Source organism: Dreissena polymorpha, chromosome 14 (assembly GCF_020536995.1).
Source record: "Dreissena polymorpha isolate Duluth1 chromosome 14, UMN_Dpol_1.0, whole genome shotgun sequence".
In the NCBI taxonomy this organism is placed as follows: Eukaryota; Metazoa; Mollusca; class Bivalvia; order Myida; family Dreissenidae; genus Dreissena; species Dreissena polymorpha.
Genome location: NC_068368.1, coordinates 18,667,924 through 18,689,439, shown reverse-complemented (window position 1 = coordinate 18,689,439; position 21,516 = coordinate 18,667,924). Strand labels below are relative to the sequence as shown.

The window sequence follows — 21,516 nt, the reverse complement described above, 5'->3', positions numbered from 1 at the left end:
TTTCCCAGAACGAGGTTCAAGTTGAGTTATCCTCAGCCCCCCCCACATTTTTCTATGAGGCTCTTTAATGTATCTTTGGCACTCCTTTAATATATATTTGTTGTTCATTTAATGTATCTATGATGCACCTTAAATATATGTGTGGTGCTCCTTTAATATATATGTGGTGCTCCTTTAATATATATGTGGTGCTCCTTTAATATATCTATGGCGCTTCTTTAATACAGTCCAACCTGCCAATAAAGACCACTCAAGGGATTTGGTCGTTGTGGCTTTTGTTCGCAGGTGGTCTTTATTGGCAGGGTCGATTGAAACTTTGCAAAATACATGTATGCTAGTAGGCTTCTACCAGGTACTTTATCTATGTATGTGCTCTATTGTTTAAATAGGGGAATACTAAAGCATGTATAATGTAATAAAGGATTGAAAACACAGTTTTGTTTTTATATTTACATGTATTATTTCAATTTAAAAACATAAAAGAATAAGATACCAGACAGATAATCAGCATACCAGTAGTAACAACAAAACACAATACGAACTAACACAACCACCCCTCCCCCACAAAAACACGCACACACAATCAAATCACTTACTTAAACAAATATGTTTGAATTAACATGTTTTATTTCAATTTTGAAACATAAAAGAATAACAGCAACAAAAAATAAGCACAACGACATCCCCCCCCCCCCACAAACACACACATAATCAAATCACTTATTTTAAAAAATCACTGATTTTACTCTGCTTGACACTAGAGTCCATCCTAAATTTGTCAAACACATTCTGAGCTTCCATAATTGAGTTAAGTAAACAGTACTTTTGAGTAGTGCAAACGTGCGCAGGTTCTGAAAGCACTCAGCTGCTTCACCAAGACTTACACACTTGGGTGCTTCTGTTTCATGTTGGTCGTCACTCTTGGCGGTGGTGGTATTGCCATTGAGGTTGGCGAGGATCTGGGGTGCCGGTTGCTCCCAGAAATCCATTTCCGTATTGCAAGTCGACAGGTTGTTGCCAATCTGGCCGAGTTCATTGATTGCGCAGTCGAAGAGTTCCTTAGACACACAGATCATTTAGAGGGGTACATCATCTTCAGGGTCAAAATCAGCGTAATCACTCATGAGGGTCGCATTGTTGCCAGTTGTTAGGAAGTCAGGTGTGAGGCAACTCTTTAGGGAAATCGTCTCTGTTGAAAGTTCGCGCCAAGCAGCCGAGGTCCAATAGATGACGTCGAGGATCGAGATGTTGCGTAAAATTTTGGGACCAAGCTTGGTTGGATGACGCTCAATCTCTGCAAGGACGTGCTGGAGCTGCCGTTTCCGGAACTTAAGCTTTACCGCCTGAATGATGCCCGCATCCATAGGCTGCACCAAAGACGTCGTGTTTGGCGGAAGGAAATGTAGATGTACGATCTTAAGTGTGATGTCGGGGTGGACTGGGGCGTTGTCCAGCAGCAACAGGATGTTGCGCTTCTGCTTCCTCATCTAACGATCGAGGTCCCTGAGCCAATCCTCCATCAGGGGGATGACCATCCAAGCCTTGCAATTCGCCTCGTAACGGACCGGTAGCTTCCGTATGTCCTTGGAACAAAAGCAGCGCCGCTTCCTGGACCTGCCAATAACGAGCGGCTTCAGCTTCTCGGCAGTCATGGAGGAGCAGAATGCAAAAGTGCTTGGATCGCTTGCCGCCGGTGCACGATTCACCCTTGGTGAAGTTAGTTGACCTGGTTGAATCTCTGAAGAAAAGGCCGCTCTTGTCCATATTGAAAATGTCTTTGGCTTCGTACCCCGCACAAACAGTGGGAAGCCTCTGCTTCCACTCGCTTACAATGTTACTCTTCACTTCACCACGCTCACCACTCTGAGTCTTAAACACAATGTTGTTTCGTTTTACAAATGATTCAAGCCAGCCATTGCTTGCCTTGAAGTCTAAATGCCCCAACTCACTCGCAAACTTCAAGGCTTTCTCTTGGATCATAGGTCCAGACACAGGCACGAGCCTTGCACTAGCGTCCATAAACCACTTGTGGGCTAAGTCATTCACTGATGTGTATTCCGACTCACGCTTAGGGCGTTCTCCTGTTTCCGCTTCAGAATGTTCTTGATTTGAGTCTTGCCTACACCAAGATCACTAGCCACTTGCCTACAACTGTGTCTTATGTCTAACATACTAATCACTGTAACGTGTTCATCCAACATCAAGAACTTACGCTTGGATACCATAATGGTAACTGACAATTTACTTTTTTCTATTATTTATGCACGTCTTATCACGGAGAAATTTAAGAAGGGAATGAATATCATAATGTATGTGTGTAATTGCAAACGTAATTGTAACAAAACCATAAATTTCCTTAATGAGTAATTGATGTGGGCCAAAATCTTTTCTTTTATATTTTTTGGCAATAAGTACCTTAATCGCGAGTCACTAAAATTAAAAGGAAACTTCTTACGCTTTCGACAAAGTGTCAAATGCTTAAAAGAAGCAGGCGGTTACCAATTAGCAATGTGTGTTAAATAAACAAAAAACTGCTATAGAGTTGAGTAAATTGTCACTTGCCAATATCTCCATAGCGTCCGACCAGTGCACTGGTAAGATGTTTATCACGTGACTATCACAGCATGATGGCAGCCATTGTTTTATTGACAATTGTGAAATCGTTAATTGTTATGATTGAAGTGGTCGTTGTTAGCCTCTTTCAAGTAATACAAGATTTTTTATTTTTTCAAACCGATGAAAACGTACAGTGTTTAATAGAAAATGCTGCAAAAAATATTGTTTCATTGTTTTATTATGTAAATGTATGGTGTTTTGTCAAATCCAAATTATTTGTTATAAAACGTTATATTACGAGAATTTAAACGATTGTGTAAGTCGATAAATGTTTGGGAATGTAAAATGGTGGTCGTTGAAGTGGTCATTGTTAGCTATCAAAATCGACTTTGGGACTTAAAAATGGTGGTCGCTGGTGGTTGTTGACAGGCAGGCTTTATGTACAGGTTCAATGTATAGTGAAATCATTCGGGGGAAAACGATGCGATTGACAGGTGGTCGCTATTAACAGGCGGTCTCTCAGGCAGGTTGGACAGTAAATCTGTGGTGCTCCTATTTTTTATCTACAGCACTCCTTTAAATAGTCTTTAGTGCTCCTTTAATAGTTCTATGGTGCTCCTATAGTTTATTTACAGCACTCCTTTTTATGTGTCTATTATGTACTCCTTTAATAATTCTATGGTGCTCCTATAGTTTATCTACAGCACTCCTTTAATGTGTCTATAGTGCTCCTTTAATAATTGTATGGTGCTCATTTAATATATCTTTGGTGGTCCTTTAAAGTGTGTATGTGACCCTTTAATATATCTTCTGTTCTTTTAATGTCTCTTTAGTTCTTCTTTATTATGCCCCAAGATCAAATGATCGGGGGTATTTTGTTTTTGGCCTGTTTGTCTGTCATTGTATGTGTGTGTCTGTCTGTCATTGTATGTGTGTGTCTGTCTGTCATTGTATGTGTGTGGCTGTCTGTCATTGTATTTGTGTGTTTGTCCGAAAACTTTAATCGTGGCAATAACTTTTGCAATATTGAAGATATCAACTTGGTTTTTGGCATGCGTGTGTATCTCATGGAGTGGCACATTTTGAGTGGTGAATGGTCAAGGTCATTCGTCAAGGTCAAAGGTCAAATATAGAAGATAACAACTTGATATTTTGCATGCATGTGTATCTCATGGAGCTGCACATTTTTAGTGGTGAAAGGTCAAGGCCATCCTTCAAGGTCAAAGGTTAAGGTCGAAGGTCAGATATATGGGTTGGGGCATTGTGTTTTACAAACACAGCTCCTGTTATATCTATGGTTCTTCTTTAATATATGTACAGCACTCCATTAACTTGGTGCTACTTTGGTATATCAATGACACTCCTTAAATGTATCTATACTGCTCTTTCATTATATATATGCAGCTCCATTAATATATCTATGGCACTTCTTTAATGCAACCCATGATGCAAAAAACGTGGGACCTCGCACATTTCCGATAATATTTGCTGAGGTTTGGTTGTATTCCTAAAACTGTGAGTCATTTTTCAGACAAAAAAAACAACAAAATAAACACAATAGGTAAAACTGTTTTGGATGAAAATGGAAACAAATAGGAATATGAACAAAATACGGACTGGATTGTTTTTGTTTTTCTTCAATAGATTGTTTGCATTAATATGGATTTTAACAACCTATCAATCTTGCTATCTTTTCTGGCGACGTAACAACCTCCAAATGCTATTCTTAGAACCAGTCAAATATTGCATGGTAAATTTAAAAAGTTTTCGAACCTCATGTCTTGCAAGATTTTTTGTCTTTGGCATGGGATGTTAATCTATGTGTAGTGCTCCTGTAATGTATACCGTATTTTACCATGTATAGCGCGCTACCATGTATAACGCGCATGCGATTTTTTAAAGCCAAAATGGAGAAAAAAAAAATTCAAGACCAAAAACCTGAAAATTTGGCCGAAAATGGCCGCCATTCTTATATTGCGCAATCATTTAATCTGAGTTTTTCGGGCGCTTAATTTTTTGTTTTAAAGTAGGGAGCGTTTATACGATCAGGAGCATGGGTTGCAAAGCACTATATTTTCGACAATTTTTAAGATTATTCTCTCGAGAACACCGTTATGTCCTTATTTCCGCTGCGCATGTTTGCGTTAAATTCGAACCACTATTACCTATTCCTCACATTTGAACAGTGTAACATTTTCATTACCTGCCGCTCACAACATCGTATGACATCTTCTTCTGCAGACCCGCAACATCTCAATGTCCAATTTTACGCAAATCGTCCGTGGATCCCATTTTATTTTTCATCGACTTAAATATTTCCCCATTAAGAGATGCTCCCCAATAAATCCAGTTTGACCCAGTATTTCGCGCTTTCACTGCGTCTAGTTGATAAGTATTTATAGTAAGACAAACAATACACCCGAACGCTCAATTCCATACAGTTGGCGTTATCCGCGTAAAGCCATTTGACAAATATCATTTGCTTGTCTCTATTGAAAGAAAATAAAACGAGTCTATATCTCTATTGTTGGTTTGTAACCTACGTAGTATACTCGCACAGTAGCATATTTATGCAGAGATCGGAAAATCATTGATAAATGTATTCGTCGTTTCAATGCTTAGGGCCTAGTAATTTTGGCAAATCGGAACTCAACTTACGTAAAACACTTGCTCAATTAACCGTTGAACTCCACCTCCGTTCTTTGCAAAAGGTTCGAAGGCGGAGCTTTGCACGTGCTATTATTAAATTGGACGATTGCCATTGAGGAGCAAACACACGATTGGTTCGGCATGTTGATTGCTAGACAAAGGAAGCCAATTTTGTCGGCGAGAAACTTGTCGCTTTATTGCTTCAGACAGGAAGCGGCTTTCCTTTGATGACGTCAAACTGTCAATTCACATGGAGTGCAAATTTTCGGAAATGCTAACATTAAACTTTGGATTAAATTATCAAAATAAAGCAAAAGCGAAGTTGAGAAATACTTATTGAAATAATTAGCCTTAGTTCAAATAAGACGTTTTGCGTTGTAAATCAACGAGTTTTCATGACAACGAAAACTTTAACAAACAATACCGCGGCGCACAGGGATCGATATACCTCGATTTTTTTTAATGAACAATCAATGAAGAAGTGTGAAAACACCAACAAAGACATTTTTTTTTCATCTTTTAATTTTTGTCAAAACAATTACTACCCCGTTCATTCCTAACCTTTCCCGCTATTTGTTGTTTCTACAACGGCCCCTTCAGTCTATAACATTATAGGGTGTAGTTTTTTTGCAATAACAAAAATGGCGGCAATTGTGAAGATTTACGATTACGAAATGGATTTTTTGCAATTTAGCAACCAGGAAAGCGTTGTGTCAATGTATTACGCGCACTGAATTTTTATTTTGAAATTTGAAGGTAAAAAACTGCGCGCTATGCATGGTAAAATACGGTATATGGTGCTCCTTTAATAAGTCCCCTTAAGGTGTAGCAAGTAATGGTGTTATAATGATGCAACTTTAATATTGTCATTGTGCTTCTTTCTTTTTGCCTAGTTTGTAAATTATGCAGTGATGCTTTATCAATATGACCTATATCCAGGTTTTTTTCCCACTCTTTGGGAAGATAGCCCATGGCTTTGGAATTGGGAATTTTATCGGCATTTTCATGAAATTGGGAAAATAAATTCATGAGCCATTTTTTTCCACACGAAAAGTCCACTGATTATGGAAATACTAAATTTTACATAACTCTTTATAATCATTCAAATTTAAAGAACAAAATCATATAATACTTTGTTAGATGTAATTGAATTAAAATTGAGATAAAATACGCATAAGACACTTCTTTCAAAAAAAAAATAATTTTAATTTGGGAATTTTATGCCACATTTTGGGAAAAAAGTATACTTTTTGGGATTGGGAACATAGCTGAATTTCGGCTTTAAAATCGGGCCAAAAAAAAACCTGCTATATCCTACAATGTTGTTAAAGTTTTCAAAGGAATGATCATTAAGAAAAAGCCCCTTAGACATAACTATTACCTAAAATATAATTTTCCCAAGGATTGCTCGATTTCTGTTTCCAAAGCAATCCTATAATGTTGCTCTGTGTTCCATACATGTTGCTGTGGTGCTCCAATACACATTACTAGTCCCAGGGTGAATTAGTCAGGATGTTATCTGAGGAAACATTATTGTAAATGTCAGCAGGAGACTATCATTGCTAATTGTTCCCTTAAGCTGAGGTAGTAACTCCATAATTACTAACAAGTTGGTTGCTTTCAGACTTTTTAATGCTCCCAGAGAAAAGGGAGCATTAAGTTTTGCTCTTGTCCCTACATGTGTATGTGCTTAAAACCTGTAGCTTGTGTTTTGAACTTTTCTTTAACTGCTGGGTGGATGGCGCTCAAACTTTCACTGTTAGATGATCTGAATGTGTAGCTGATAGTAAAGATAGGAGTTTTGGCTGTGACTAGTGTTGCCAGAATTATGGCCCTTTGTCTGTTTATCCACTTAAGAATATACAGTCCCTTAAAGCTTGTCTTTTGATCTTCTATTTAACTGCTGTATGGATCTCACTCAAACTTCCACAGTTAAGTGACCATAATGTATTAATGATCTGTAAGAAAGAAAATTTGGTCTGCAAAGAGTTATGGCAGAATTATGGCCCTTAGGTTCTGGTTTGTTGAAAAACACGGCCGCCAGAGTCGGGGATGTTGATCTTTTGGAATTACTGTGTATTATAAGACAAGGTTTGATAAAGAGTCTTTCCTGGCTTAAGTTGAACTGAAGGTGTTTGTAGCTAATCTTATTTTTATGTTAATTTATCGCCTTTGGCTATTGTCATAGCAGTCTTTGTACAACATTTGGATAAAGAAACATCTGAATTATTAAATATTTGTTGCTTTTTTTACAAGATTCTTTAACAACAGTATTTTATATTATTTTATTGCAAATACAAACAAATGTCATTGATATTGGTTTACATTGAATGTCTGGTTCATCTTTAAATATTCACCCTTCAAACTGAAAGTAAGATGATAAACAAAACAACTGACAATCACTAATTTATAATCTTAATTTCTAGGAATTCAATAATTTCTTAAATTTTGATACAGTTTCATTAAATTATTTGATTGAAAATAGTTGAAATATTTATTTAAAAAACAAACAAACTTAAACTAAATAAAAATTCAAAATGTATCCTTTCGACAATATTGTTTTGTTTTGATGTGTCCTTTTGGAAAATGATAAAAATTGTTAGATATCATACTCGCTTAAATATATGTTTAAACAATAGTTGAGTAATCTGACACACAGGTGGTTATCGTGTAGCTATGATATTAATTAGTGAAAACATCATTTTGAATGATAAATAATCATATTGTAACGAAAAATTAAATTTCATGGAAAAAAAATTCACTATCAAATATATATATAACAAGGTATGCAACTCAAAATCACCAAATCACCCCAAAACGGGGTGCATCGCTTTGAACAGCCATATCTTCATCAATTGTGCAGCGATTTTCACGATCATGGTCTTATTCAACGCAGAAATGAATTTCCTTTCTGGAAATGTATATGTCTTGCAATATGTTTACAAATGCTGGGTCAACTTTTAAGAAATAACACGATTCACAACTCGCATGACCCAGTTGACAATGATCATGCAGTCTTTATGAATGAAATCTCCAGTTTTAAAGACACACTTCCGAATTGGACCAATGAAATCACTCGTGTGTTTAAAATGTCAGTTAGTTGAAATGTATGTAAACAAAGGTTTCAAACGGCGCTGGACAGTTAGTCTTGATGCATAATGTAACGACAAGAACGGTAATAATGTTTTTTCATACGTTTTATTGAATTATGGTATCGAGGTACATGACCTTTGTAGGGAAGATGCCCTTTACTCCGTGAAGATTTCAGTCTAAAAGACTGCATGATCATTGTCAACTGGGTCATGCGAGTTGTGTATCGTGTTATTTCTTAAAAGTTGACCCAGCATTTGTAAACATATTGCAAGACATATACATTTCCAGAAAGGAAATTCATTTCTGCGTCGAATAAGACCAAGATCGTGAAAATCGCTGCACAATTTATGAAGATATGGCTGTTCAAAGCAAAGCACCCCGTTTTGGGGTGATTTTGAGTTGCATACCTTGTTATATATATATTTGATAGTGAATTATTAAAAAAAAAAAATTTTTTTTCGTTATAATATGATTTTTTATCATTCAAAATGATGTTTTCACTAGTTAATATCATAGCAACACGCTAACCACCTGTGATCTGACACACTGACTTTGACAATATTCATAAAAAAGTGATAACAGTACTTAACATGCACTTTATGAACAAAATAATAATAATATACACATATAATGAATAAGTAAACAAATTCTCTCATACAAAATCCTTGCAAATTCCTCATTCTACCAAAAAATAAATAGTTATTTCCTGTGTGCATAATATATGAACATCGTTCAATTCAAATCTTATAATGATATTGGTATGGTAAATACTGGTTTCATGGGAAATTTCTCATTTATTTTCATACAGGCAAATAATAAATCTGTCCTATTACAACAGTCACTGTGTCACTGTATACAAAACTGTAACACCATATTAAATGACAGCTCTATATATGAATGTATTTATTATTATAAATGAGCATCATCCTACTCCAACAGTCACTGTGCCTCAAACACTAATAGGTCATAATTATTATACATTCCCACAATGAGTGAGCCTGTATGCTTCCTGTAGTAGACAGATGTAGGGTTATGTACACCATCCTTCTTTGTGACTACCTCTGCCAGTCTCTGTCTCCCATCCCTGTCTACCTGGATGATTTTGTGGGACCCTATTCCACACACCAGAACTTGTCCTGAGTCTGTCACATGGAGGACAGATAGGACACCCAAATCTCCCCAGTCCAGTGCAGGGTCAGTGAATGTGGAGATTACTGTGCCATCCCTGGACAGTGTGACCAGCTGATTACTGATCCACTTGGCCACATATATCCTTTCTCCATCTGGACTCACTGCACAGGTTTTAACTGCGGTATGGAAGACAGTGATGATCAGGTGTTGGTTATATAACAAAGGTCATGATGTGAAAAGTAGTAAGTCTAAAGTTTTTTTTTGTATAATAAAGTACAGCTTTGATACAATTAATAAAGATGCGTAACTATACATACACAAACTCTTTTTACCTCAGGAGACGAAAACTCTTTTTACCTAAGGAGATGATAAGATCAACTATAAAGTCCAGTTGTATTATGTATTTGACATATTAAGGTTCTTTATTTTGATAAATTGGTTAAGTTTTAAACTTTGGGAATAATTATTAACTATATCATTGTCTAACTTCAATATAATAGTATTGATTTTTAATTCATCTGTATTTGTGAATATGCATAAAAAACACATGTTGGACTTGACTTCAACATGTTCTGCTACTTATTTACAAAACATACATTATTTGATAAGATTACTGGTATATGAAGCGTATTACTTCTTTATTTCAATTACAGAAGAAGCATGGGTCTTGAAAGTTTGCAAAAATTAGAATAATGACAGTGATAACTACAAATGGCGTGGCAGAGGCCGACGCGTATCCCCACGCCGCATGTTTGACCCAGGGGCGCCCCATGGTTGGTAATGGGTCCATGCATAGTTGAGATTGACCGTATTGTCATAAGAGAAGTTCAGTATCAATTAGAAGTGAATCGGTGTAGAAATGAAGAAATTATAGTAAAAGACAATTTTGGGTGGGTGTGGCCTATTATGGGCAGGCGCCCCAGGGTTGGTAAGGGGCCATACATAGTTGAGATTGACCGTATTGTCATAAGAGATGTTCAGTATCAATTTGAAGTAAATCAGTGTAGAAATGAAGAAATTATAGTAAAAGGCAATTTTGGGTGGGCGTGGCCTATGTGGGCGGGGTGCCCCAGGGTTGGTAATGGTGCATGCATAGTTGAGATTGACCGTATTGTCATAAGAGATGTTCAGTATCAATTTGAAGTAAATGGGTGTAGAAATGAAGAAATTATAGTAAAAGGCAATTTTGGGTGGGCGTGGCCTATGTGGGCAGGGTGCCCCAGGGTTGGTAATGGCGCCATGCATAGTTGAGATTGACTGTATTGTCATAAAAGAGGTTCAGTATCAATTTGATGTGAATCAATTTAGAAATGAAGAAATTATAGTAAAAGGCAATTTTGGGTGGGAAAGGCCTATGGGGGCGGGGCGCCCCAGGGTTGGTAATGGGGCCATGCATAGTTGAGATTAACTGTATTGTCATAAGAGAGGTTCAGTATCAATTTTAAGTGAATGGGTGTAGAAATGAAGAAATTATAGTAAAAGGCAATTTTGGGTGGGCGTGGCCTATGTGGGCGTGGCCTATGTGGGCGTGGCCTATGTGGCCGGGGCGCCCCAGGGTTGGTAATGGGGCCATGCATAGCTGAGATTGACCGTATTGTCATAATTAAGAGAGGTTCAGTATTAATTTGAAGTGAATCGGTGTAGAAATGAAGAAATTATAGTAAAAGGCAATTTTGGGTGGGCGTGGCCTATGTGGGCGGGGTGCCCTAGGGTTGGTAATGAGGCCATGCATAGCTGAGATTGACCGTATTGTCATAAAAGGGGTTTCAATATCAATTTGAAGTGTATCGGTGTAGAAATGAAAAAATTATAGTAAAAGGCAATTTTTGGTGGGCGTGGCCTATGTGGGCGGGGTGCCCCAGGGTTGGTTATGGCGCCATGCATAGTTGAGATTGACCGTATTGTCATAAAAGAGGTTCAGTATCAATTTGAAGTGAATGGGTGTAGAAATGAAGAAATTATAGTAAAAGGCAATTTTGGGTGGGTGTGGCCTATGTGGGAGGGGCGCCCCAGGGTTGGTAACGGGGCCATGCATAGTTGAGATTAACTGTATTGTCATAAAAGAGGTTCCGTATCAATTTGAAGTAAATCGGTGTAGAAATGAAGAAATTATAGTAAAAGGCAATTTTGGGTTGGCGTGGCCGATTTGGGCGTGGCCTATGTCCCCGGGACGCCCCAGGGTTGGTAATGGGGCCATGCATAGCTGAGATTGACAGTATTGTCATAAGAGAAGTTCAGTATCAATTTGAAGTGAATCAGTGTAGAAATGAAGAAATTATAGTTAAAGGCAATTATGGGTGGGCGTGGCCTATGTGGCCAGGGCGCCTCAGGGTTGGTAATGGGGCCATGCATAGTTGAGATCAACCTTTAATTGTCATAAGAGAGGCTCAGTATCAATTTGAAGTAAATCGGTGCAAAAATGAAGAAGTTAATGTAAAATAACATAAAAATGAGTGAAAATATCTGACCCGGCCCCGCCCCAACCCCATAACTTTTGACCCAGGGGTCAGATCAAAATTCCGTCACTGTCACCGTCGCACATATGCTCATAGCTACCATGTATGTACGTTTCAAGGCTCTAGTGCTAATAGTGTAGGAGGAGCAGGTGGCCAGGACTGACGAACGGACGGACGGACACACATCAATACAATATCCCCACTTTTTCTCAAAAAAACGTGGGGATAATTATTACCTGTGATTCCACCTGATGTTTCTTCATACATCTCGCTCACCAGTCTTCCATCCACAGTATAGCAATACAGAGCTCCACTATCTGTAATGTACAGGTTACCTTTGTGATGGGCAATGCCATAGCAGTAATGTTTGAGCTTCAGTATCTTGTCCTTTACCAGCTGATCATTGGTCACTCTGATGAAATGGACCTCTCTGTTCCTCAGAGTAACAGCCACAAGACTTGAGTCAATGCTGCAAATGGAAAATGGCCTACCAGGCAAGTCACAGTATGCCACCACCTTGTAGGTCTGATTCAGGAGCTTTACACGGTTGTTAAAATAGTCTGTGATGAGGAGTTCTCCATTAGCTGTCTCACAGATGCTTGATACACTACATTTTACTGAATTCCTCCATTCCAAAGGTATCTTCACATTATACTTCTTACTTCTCTCCATTTTTATGATTGTATCAGACTCGCTTACTGTCCCTGGTTGATATCCCTGGACCAGCGTGTGTGATGAACTTGATACTGGATCAGACACCTGGCCTGACTTGGTCACATCACTTGTTTGGTTTCCAGTGCTGTACTGTGGAGATGAACTGTATTCTGGAATGGACTGTTGTACCTTGAATCCTGGAGTTATTTGACTTTTAGGGTCAGACTTGCTGGATGCTGTAAGTGTACTCTTTCTGGTAACTGTATTCTGTGTTTTCCTTTTAGCAGGTTTCACTTTGTCGATTATTTGTCCCAATCCTGAGAGGGTGGACAGGGTTTGTTGGATGGTTGTAGCAGGATTAAAGGTAAGTGTCCTCTCATTCTTTGTTGTCATTGCTTGTAAAACTGCTTCTACCTTATTGGACTGGTCAAGGCATTTTCTTTACTTTATAAAACTCAGTGCTTCACTTTTGTCTTTTCTTGTTTGCAAATCTTCTTTTAAGCATGTTATATTAGTGATGGACTTTAAGCAGATTTCAATGTCAGTTTGAATAGATGTCCTCATGGTGGCTAATAATGTTTCCAACGCCTTATTGGTATTCTTCTCCAGAAGATCCAAGGAATCATTAATTGACTTGCGTAAAGCATAGATTTCTTCCATAATTTTTTTGTAAGATTTCTCAAGAGACTTCATATTTTTCTCAAAGTCATCTTTCATGTTTTTCAACAGCTGTTGTTGCGTATTAACAGTTGCTGACAAATGTTCAAAGTCTCCTTTTTGATGAAGGTCTTTCACTTTGTCAGCTATAAGTACCACATGACTGCATTTCCTACAAAAACAAACCCATTTAACGCCATGTATGTGTTTTGCTAAGCATTATTTAATAAACAAATTATTTTGAATCAAATAAATTTGTCACATGACATGTCTTAAAAAAACATATTCCCTGTGATGTTTTAACTTAAAGATGGGAATTTAATTTTAAAATAAATATTTTAACAGGGTAATTCTTACACTTACCAGAAGGGCACATAGGTCTAAAAGATCTTTTATGATTATTTACGATAATGTAGTACATTTTTAGAAAGTAAGCAGCCAAGATACAGCCAGGATAGTGTTGTATTAATGTACTACAAGCATCAACTATTTATTTGATACTTTGAGTTTAAAAACTGCACGCTATATGTGTTTTTTTCTGTATTGATTTTTATGTCAACAGAACCACAGGGTCCAGTAAAAAAAAAAAAAAAAAAAAAAAATTGTTTATGTAAGAAAAAGGAATAAAAGGAATTCCTTTTTCTTACATAAACAATTTTTTTTTTTTTTTTTTTTTTTTTTTTACTGGACCCTGTGAACAGAACAAAGATCAAGGTCAGATGTGCTTGTAACATGAGAATTGCTTCCACACAATATCCAGAGAATACTAAGAATCATTTACATTTGATTGCTGGTTTGTCTTGATAGGATGACCCATAATGATTTTCAAATCAAGAGATCAAAGGTCAAGGTCACAGGGCAACGTTAATTTTTAAATATCTTACAAATATATCTTCTTTCATGAGAGATGTAGTGGGTAAAATCAATAATTTACTATAACCAACACGTTTTCTTTTATGCTTTAATGCTTTTTTAACAATCTTTGCAAGCAAATTTCTTTTAAATGTTATTTCGGATGTCAAAGTAATAGATTTAATTCGGAACTCAACGCTGTTGGGTTTTCCGATTCCTGAGCGCGCGCGGGAGGTACAAACATTGTCATTTATACAGTTATGACCAGTTACGTTGATATCTTTTTTGCTTCACATTTAGTAGTGGATAATAAGTATTTAAACAACAGTAGTGTTTCTTTTAGGAAATGTCAAAATTCAAGTCGTTTGTTGTTATTACTATTACTATTATTATGAATAATTACACATAACAAATCTAACACTGATATACATGTATGTCAGACGTTTAATACAGAATTAAAGTCTAAATACACCGTTCAGATGTGCAGCCGCCTATACAAATGGGTCCAGTAGCTAAGATCCTTAAAGGACATGAAAAACAGACTTTGTCAGCTGTATGGTAATGAAGGAACCTATATACAAACGGCTTGACATATGCAATATTTGTTCTGAAAAACATTATTCATGTTCTTGGTTTTTTTGCACGCTTTATAGATATAGCAAATAAAAGTGATGTAAATGGTAAAGCTCGTTAGTGATGTGTCTTCTAATATTAATATTTAGCGAATAATTTTCTTTACTTTTCAGATTAGATTAAAGAAAAGCATCACAATAGAGCTATATCAAAAGACATATACATATCCAACTGATATGGAATGATATATTAGTTCTATTACTACGCATGGACTGAGGATAGTAAGGTTTTTGATGTTTGGTACTTGTCTGTATGATTTAAAATATATTTTAATAGTATAATATATATACAATGGAGTCAATGTCTTGGTAGGTTGGTTGAAAAACTTCCATTAAAACTGTATGCCCAGGCCTACGCACAGTATGCAATTACATAGTTAGGAGACAGAAGCTGTATACATGTACATGCAGCACTATATCTTGTTACATAGTATACTTATAAATTAAACACGTTTGAGATAAGTTCATCTACAGAAAAATGATTAAATCATGGTATTTTTAACAACTATAACAAACGTTTGAGCAAAAAAAGAGGTGTTTACTATTCAGGGATGAGAGAAATTATTGATTCACTCTCTTTTAAAATATGCTAGTCAGCTTTTGTTTGTACCTACCGCGCGTGCTCAAACTTTGTCATTTATTGTGAGATTTTAAAATCATTTGGCACATTTGTTCACCATCATTGGTCAGTGTGTCAGGCGAAAGAATTAGGTTGATATCTCCAAGGTCAAGGTCACACTTCGAGTTAAAATGTCAAAAATGGCCATACATTAGCTTGTCCGGGCAATAACTATGTCGTTCATTGTGCGATTTTAAAATCATTTGGCACATTTGTTCACCATCATTGGACATAGTGTCATGTGAAAGAATTACGTCGATATCTCCAAGGTCAAGGTCCCACTTTGAGTTCAAAGGTCAAAAATGGCCATAAATGAGCTTGTCTGGGCCATAACTATGTCGTTCATTGTGAGATTTTATAAATCGTTTCGCACATTTGCTCACCATCATTGGACAGTGTGTCGCGCGAAAGAATTACGTTGATATTTCCAAGGTCAAGGTCACACTTTGAGTTCAAAGGTAAAAAAAGGCCATAAATGAGCTTATCTGGGCCATAACTATGTTGTTCATTGTGAGATTTTAAAATCATTTGGCATATTTGTTCACCATCATTGGACAGTGTGTTGTCCGAAAGAATTACGTCAATATCTCTAAGGTCAAGGTCACACTTTTAGTTCTAAGGTCAAATATGGCCATAAATGATAATGGCATAATAATTCTTAAAAATCACCATAAATTAGATTCTCTTGTTTTGTGAAGACAGCATGCAAAATAATCTGTGTCAATGCGGCACATGGGGGTATATGTCACGTCTGTGACAAAGCTCTAGTTTTTCATGATTTACAGACCAAAGGTAACACAACAAAGTCTTGACGCACACACATTTTGACCCCTGTGACCTTTACCTTGAACTTAGGGTCCGCATTTAGGTTTCGAAATCTTTGTTTAGGTTTCGAAATCTGCGTTAAGGTTTCGAAAAAAAGCTCATAACTTCTATCAAGCGTTTGTAGGGGGCATAAGTCATCCTATGGGACAGCTCTTGTTGTTACATATTGTAACAAAATAAAATACAGATATGTTTTTATGGTTACAAATTACACAACTTTGGGAAGATTTATTTCCCTGTTTTGATTTAAATAAATACCTTTTGACCATGGTTTGCAGTAAATAACGGTTGTTCAAAACTATTAAATGTTGAAAGATAATTGAAATTTAGATACAGTAAAAACTCTCTTTACAACCACTTTGGTATTAAGACCAACTCGCTAAGACGACCACCATTTTATAGTCCTGATTTTTCCTTCTATATTTTAATGGTCATTACACTCACTAATCTGACCAACCCACTAATCCGCTATTACGATCACTTTCAGGGGCGTAGATAATTTGGAGGCAGAAGAGGCGGCCGACTCCCCAATATTTCGGCTAGTCATCGTTATATAAATAAAGCGTAAAATCCCCAAAAAATCGCCTCCCCAAACCCAGTATTTTTGTAATCACGCGCTTTCAGTGCAGAAGCCATGTGTCCCCTCTCCATCTGCTCCGAGGTTGCCAATAGTGATGTGTCCATATCCCTTGTTAGGTGTCATAAACCAGGGTCCCTGGTAAATGTCATTGCGTTAATTGTTTTCTTTTTCTTTTTTGTGATTGCACTGTTGGTGTTTTGATAAAGGACGGGCTATTCTTCTAATTTTGCTGATTAGTTTCAGCTCTGCATTTGCATTGGATAAAAGTACGCATTGCGTTATTATTATACATCTTAAACGTTGACTTTATTGTTATTCACTGTTATAAATAATGTTTTAACTAGTCTGACATTAAGACTTGGTATGCTGTGTGTGACGTGGTCTACCGTTAAACAAAACCGTCCTGGGATCACATCAGCATTTGGTTCACAAATTTCTTGAATTGGACAAAGGTACTGAATACATATATTGTTAGATTTATTTGCCTTAAAATGGTGTACATACCTGATCATATTTAAGAACTCTTATAGATAAGTGGGCCATAGAAAATGATGAGACATTCACAAGTAGAATATAATATAACATGGTACCGGTGTATTAGTATATATATCAAATGCCAAATGAGTCAATAACACACGATTGGTTATTGTCCGCTTCAGTACTTCTCAAAAGTACCACGGGTACTTTTCAGTATACTACAAAGTACCCAGGTAATGGACAATACACTAAAACCTCTTTATGTCCCCAGTACAGAAACTGGACAGCCTCCCCAATGTTTGGAGGTTATCTACGCCCCTGACTTTAATCAGTACCAATGAACAAAATTGCTCTAAATTGACACCGGCCAAACAACCAGTAATTTTCACAAGTTACTTGATTTTGTGTTGTGATTCGAATGGGTTTGTGTACGAAGCAATTGTGACCCAATTAACCACAATTCATGACAACTGTTTTTGGCATCGATTTGCGATGCAGGTGTTTGATTTTCGGCAATTGTTATTCTTTTTAACATTTGATTCGTGATTGACAATTAGCTATTATAATCGCTTATTTAATGGGTGAATTGGTCATTGTTTGGTACACACTTTGAAGATTAAATACGGCAAATAATTTAACAGTTAGCATAATTGAGTAAGATGGTTTTGTTCGTGATGCATATAATAACTAACCTGTATACAATATTGTTATTCAAAAGGGATAAGGGAAAACGGAAATTGTGGTGTTTAAAAGAAGATTGATTTGATCAACGTGAGTGATGGAAAATCTAAAAAAAACATAGAAAAAAATTGCGCTTTTAATAGAAATTGCCTGTTGTGATAAACTACTGTTTAAGCTCTAGCTGTTTGAAAAAATATGTCAGATGTGAAATGTCGTCTGCAATCCTAGCATTTAATTGTATAAGCCATACTAAATATTCTTATTTTACTTTGTAGGTTCAAGCTATTCTAAAAAAAACAGCTGAATTCTTTAAGTAAACCTAAAGGATAGTGTCATGATGAAAAGTACATGTACACGTATTTTCCACTTTTTGTTTGAAAAGCTGGACATTAAGGGTATCACGTTTCAACGTTTAAATGGTTGCGATTCGTGTTTTGGTCAAAAACGTTTACAAAAACTGTAAACGTTTAAACGAAAGTCAATATCAATATAAATCAGTTTAGTTCATTACGTTACGACGTTGCAAAGCTTGTTAACAGCTGCTGACAAAGACTCGTATTAAAAACTTATTGTATCACGTGCACCACATGCCCCTTATTCACAATACCGTTAACATAACAATACACCATGTACGGACTAGAGGTCTTGAATATTTAACGCACGTCATCACGAAATTCCCGCCTTTTGTTGCATGAGCATGACTCGAATCGCCTTGACCATTGGACGCGCGTCGGCACAAAGTGCACGAGGAAATTTTTCCGACGTTTCTTCATCAACATTCATTTCAAGATATATGGCGAACAATCTCCGTATAGGAATATTTTGAAGTAAATTGAAGTATGCATCTTTTGATGTACATCGTGTTAAGTAAAACATTGACAACTTAAAAACCGGTTTACTCTTATTTAAGGAATGTTGGTTCGATATTAATTCGTCTTTGTTACAAAATATTACGGCATGTAAGTAGACAAAGTGTGACCCAATGGTTCGACAACGACGAGAACAGTTGGTTTTAATATGACGTCATTGCGCGAATGGGATATGCACTAAATAATTTCCGGAAATAATTGCTACTTCCAGTTTGGAGATGCGATGGCACTGATGCTTTTAAAACAGACATAGGGATACCGTTTAAACGGTAACGTTTCGTTTATTTAATTTCGTTTAAACGTTTAGAAAAATTGGTAAACGTGATACCCTTACTGGACATATTATCTTTGTACACTGCATAAATGAATTACTGTTATATTTTATGCAAAAATATTAAAATTCATAGAATATTAATGTTTTTGTATTATCTGTCCATCAAATTAATAAAAAGACCAACTCTGTATTAAGACCACTTTTCAAAAGTCCCACAGGTGGTCTTAATAGCAAGGTTTCACTGTATTTAGAGAATGCCTTGACCTGAGAATACCCAAGTTAGTATGCTTGTTACTAGTGAGGAAAGAAGGAAGCCTATCAGTTTTCAGATCAACAAGTTGGTTGTCAAGGTTACAACACTATCCCAAATATGATGACTTTGTTATGGCTTGAAATGTGGACCTGATTTTTTTAGAAAAATATTTTTATGCTCCCTGAAAATTTTCGGGAAGCATTTAGTTGCCAGTTTGTCCTTATTTACTTCCTTACTTCCTTCCTTTCGTCACACTTTTGTTACAGTTTCTCATTAAGCGCTCTCTTACATATTTGGCATGTAGGTATCTTGCATGGACCTCTACCTTTTGATGAGGTTTGAGGTCACTAGGGTCAAGTTCATCAAGGCTAATAATAGATTTTCTCAAGGTCAAACCAAGGCGAGCATCCATTTTCAACAATACTTAATTAATGATTTTGTCAAAGCATATCTTTTTAAAAGATATTTAAGTACTCTTTATGTTTTACTAATGGGCAAACAATTTAATTGAGGGCCTTGTGTTATTTGTACAGCATTTGCAGAAATATGAAGGATGATTAAAAATTGGTTTAGATGTGCGCAAAAAGATCTTGATAAAGAGTACCTAGTACTTACTGATGATTGTTGATATGGCAGGCGTGACATACCAGCTGATTGTGGTCCTCACAGAAGCCTGTCAGTTCCCTCTTGTGCTCCTGACATTGCTCTAGTGTATCCACACTGGTCTCCTGCCACTGGCTGATGTTTTCCTTGCCCAGAATTGTGTGCTTCTTGTAAAGATAGTTATGGTACTCTACACATTTGCTACAGTAAAATCTAGAACATTCCTCACAGTGGAATTCAGCCTCTGTATTTCTTTCATTTTCTTGACAGATGAAACAATAAAATTCATAGAACAAGTCTGATCCTCTGTGAATTGAGCCCTCCAGATTGGAAGCCATTTCGCCACTATTGATCAAGTCTTGTGTTAGCTGAAATGTTGATATTCAATCAAGTTGACCCATGTCATGCGAAATCTGGTCATGTGAGTGTGTATCTTGTCCTACTTCAGTTATCACAGGTACCCATACCATACTGGTACTGGTATTGTTAATCTATTTTCAGTGTGATATGGTTTTAAATGATTAAAGATCACTTTGTATATTTTGTTTAATTTGATGAGACACATCAATGATAAAATAATCTACTGAAATACATAGTATATTTTTATGCCCCCTTTCGAAGAAAAGGGGTTTATAGTTTTTGCACTGTCCGTCAGTCTGTCTGTCAGTCTGTCTGTCTGTCTGTCTGTCTGTCTGTCTGTCTGTCTGTCTGTCTGTCTTTCTGTCTGTCTGTCTGTCTGTCTGTCAGTCTGTCACACTTTTTGTGTCCGCTCATTAATTCAAATAGTTTTCATCCAATCTTTACGAAACTTGGTCAGAAGTTGTATCTAGACAATATCTAGGTCAAGTTCGAATATGGGTCATGCCGGGTCAAAAACAAGGTCAGGGGGTCGAAAAAACAAATCCAAGGGAAGTAATAAGCTTTAAATGGACATAGTTATCTGACCTGCCCACGTATATATTTTTGTTAAATAAATCAAAGCGGTGCAGTAGGTAGCATTGTGTTTCTGACAAACACATCCTGGTAAAAGGTCAAGGTCATCCTTCAAGGTCTAAGGTCAAAAATACAAATCCAAGGGAAAAAAATAGGCTTTAAAGGGAGATAATTATTCAATATTGAACATAGCAACTTGATATTTGGCATGCATGTGTATCTCATGGAGCTGCACATTTTGAGTGGCGAATCTACAGTCACAGTAGAGGCTTTTAATTTTTTGCTACTAAAAATAGAGATTTGTTAGAGACAATTATTTTCAAGGGACGTAATTTATATAATTATAAATCTCAGATTATATATATCCTTACCAAGAATTTAAGTTCTTTTCACAGTTACTGTACAGATTTTTTATTTTGATTATTTATAACTCAAATCATTGATTTGTCAAAGATTTTTTTTAAATGATATAATTATCATTTCTTTCCTGTACTAATTTGTGAATTGTAGGGTTCATTGCATACCTGTGGACTTATGTTTTATTTTATTTTATTATTATTTTAATTATTTTATGAAAAAGAAAAAAATATGTCCATTGATAAGGGTTGGACAAAATCCAAGGGAAGTAATAAGCTTTAAAGGGATATGATTTCTATACCTGCCAAATGATAAATAGAAATTTTATTTCAAAGCGGTGCAGTAGGGGGCATTGTGTTTCTGTC

General features: G+C 36.5%; 2 protein-coding genes across 4 annotated transcripts in view; one reads left to right on the top strand and one right to left on the bottom strand.

Moving 5' to 3' along the window:
- LOC127856882 (rhodopsin-like) overlaps positions 1-20,308 on the bottom strand; it is a 43,097-nt gene extending 22,789 nt beyond the window's left edge. The window contains exons 1-3 of one of the 3 annotated variants that reach the window (XM_052393060.1): positions 19,874-20,303; positions 12,122-13,368; positions 8,782-9,605 (exon numbers count right to left, since the gene is read on the bottom strand). In XM_052393060.1, the coding sequence (XP_052249020.1) occupies positions 9,238-9,605; positions 12,122-12,932 (1,179 nt within the window). In that variant the 5' untranslated portion in view covers positions 12,933-13,368; positions 19,874-20,303 and the 3' untranslated portion in view covers positions 8,782-9,237. Of the gene's footprint in view, positions 1-8,781; positions 9,606-12,121; positions 13,369-19,873 lie in introns of those variants that run through there. The other 2 variants (XM_052393061.1, XM_052393062.1) reach the window with 2 other exon arrangements.
- LOC127856857 (dynein axonemal assembly factor 9-like) overlaps positions 1-21,516 on the top strand; it is a 128,058-nt gene that overhangs the window by 59,064 nt on the left and 47,478 nt on the right. The gene's annotated exons all lie outside the window — the stretch shown is intronic.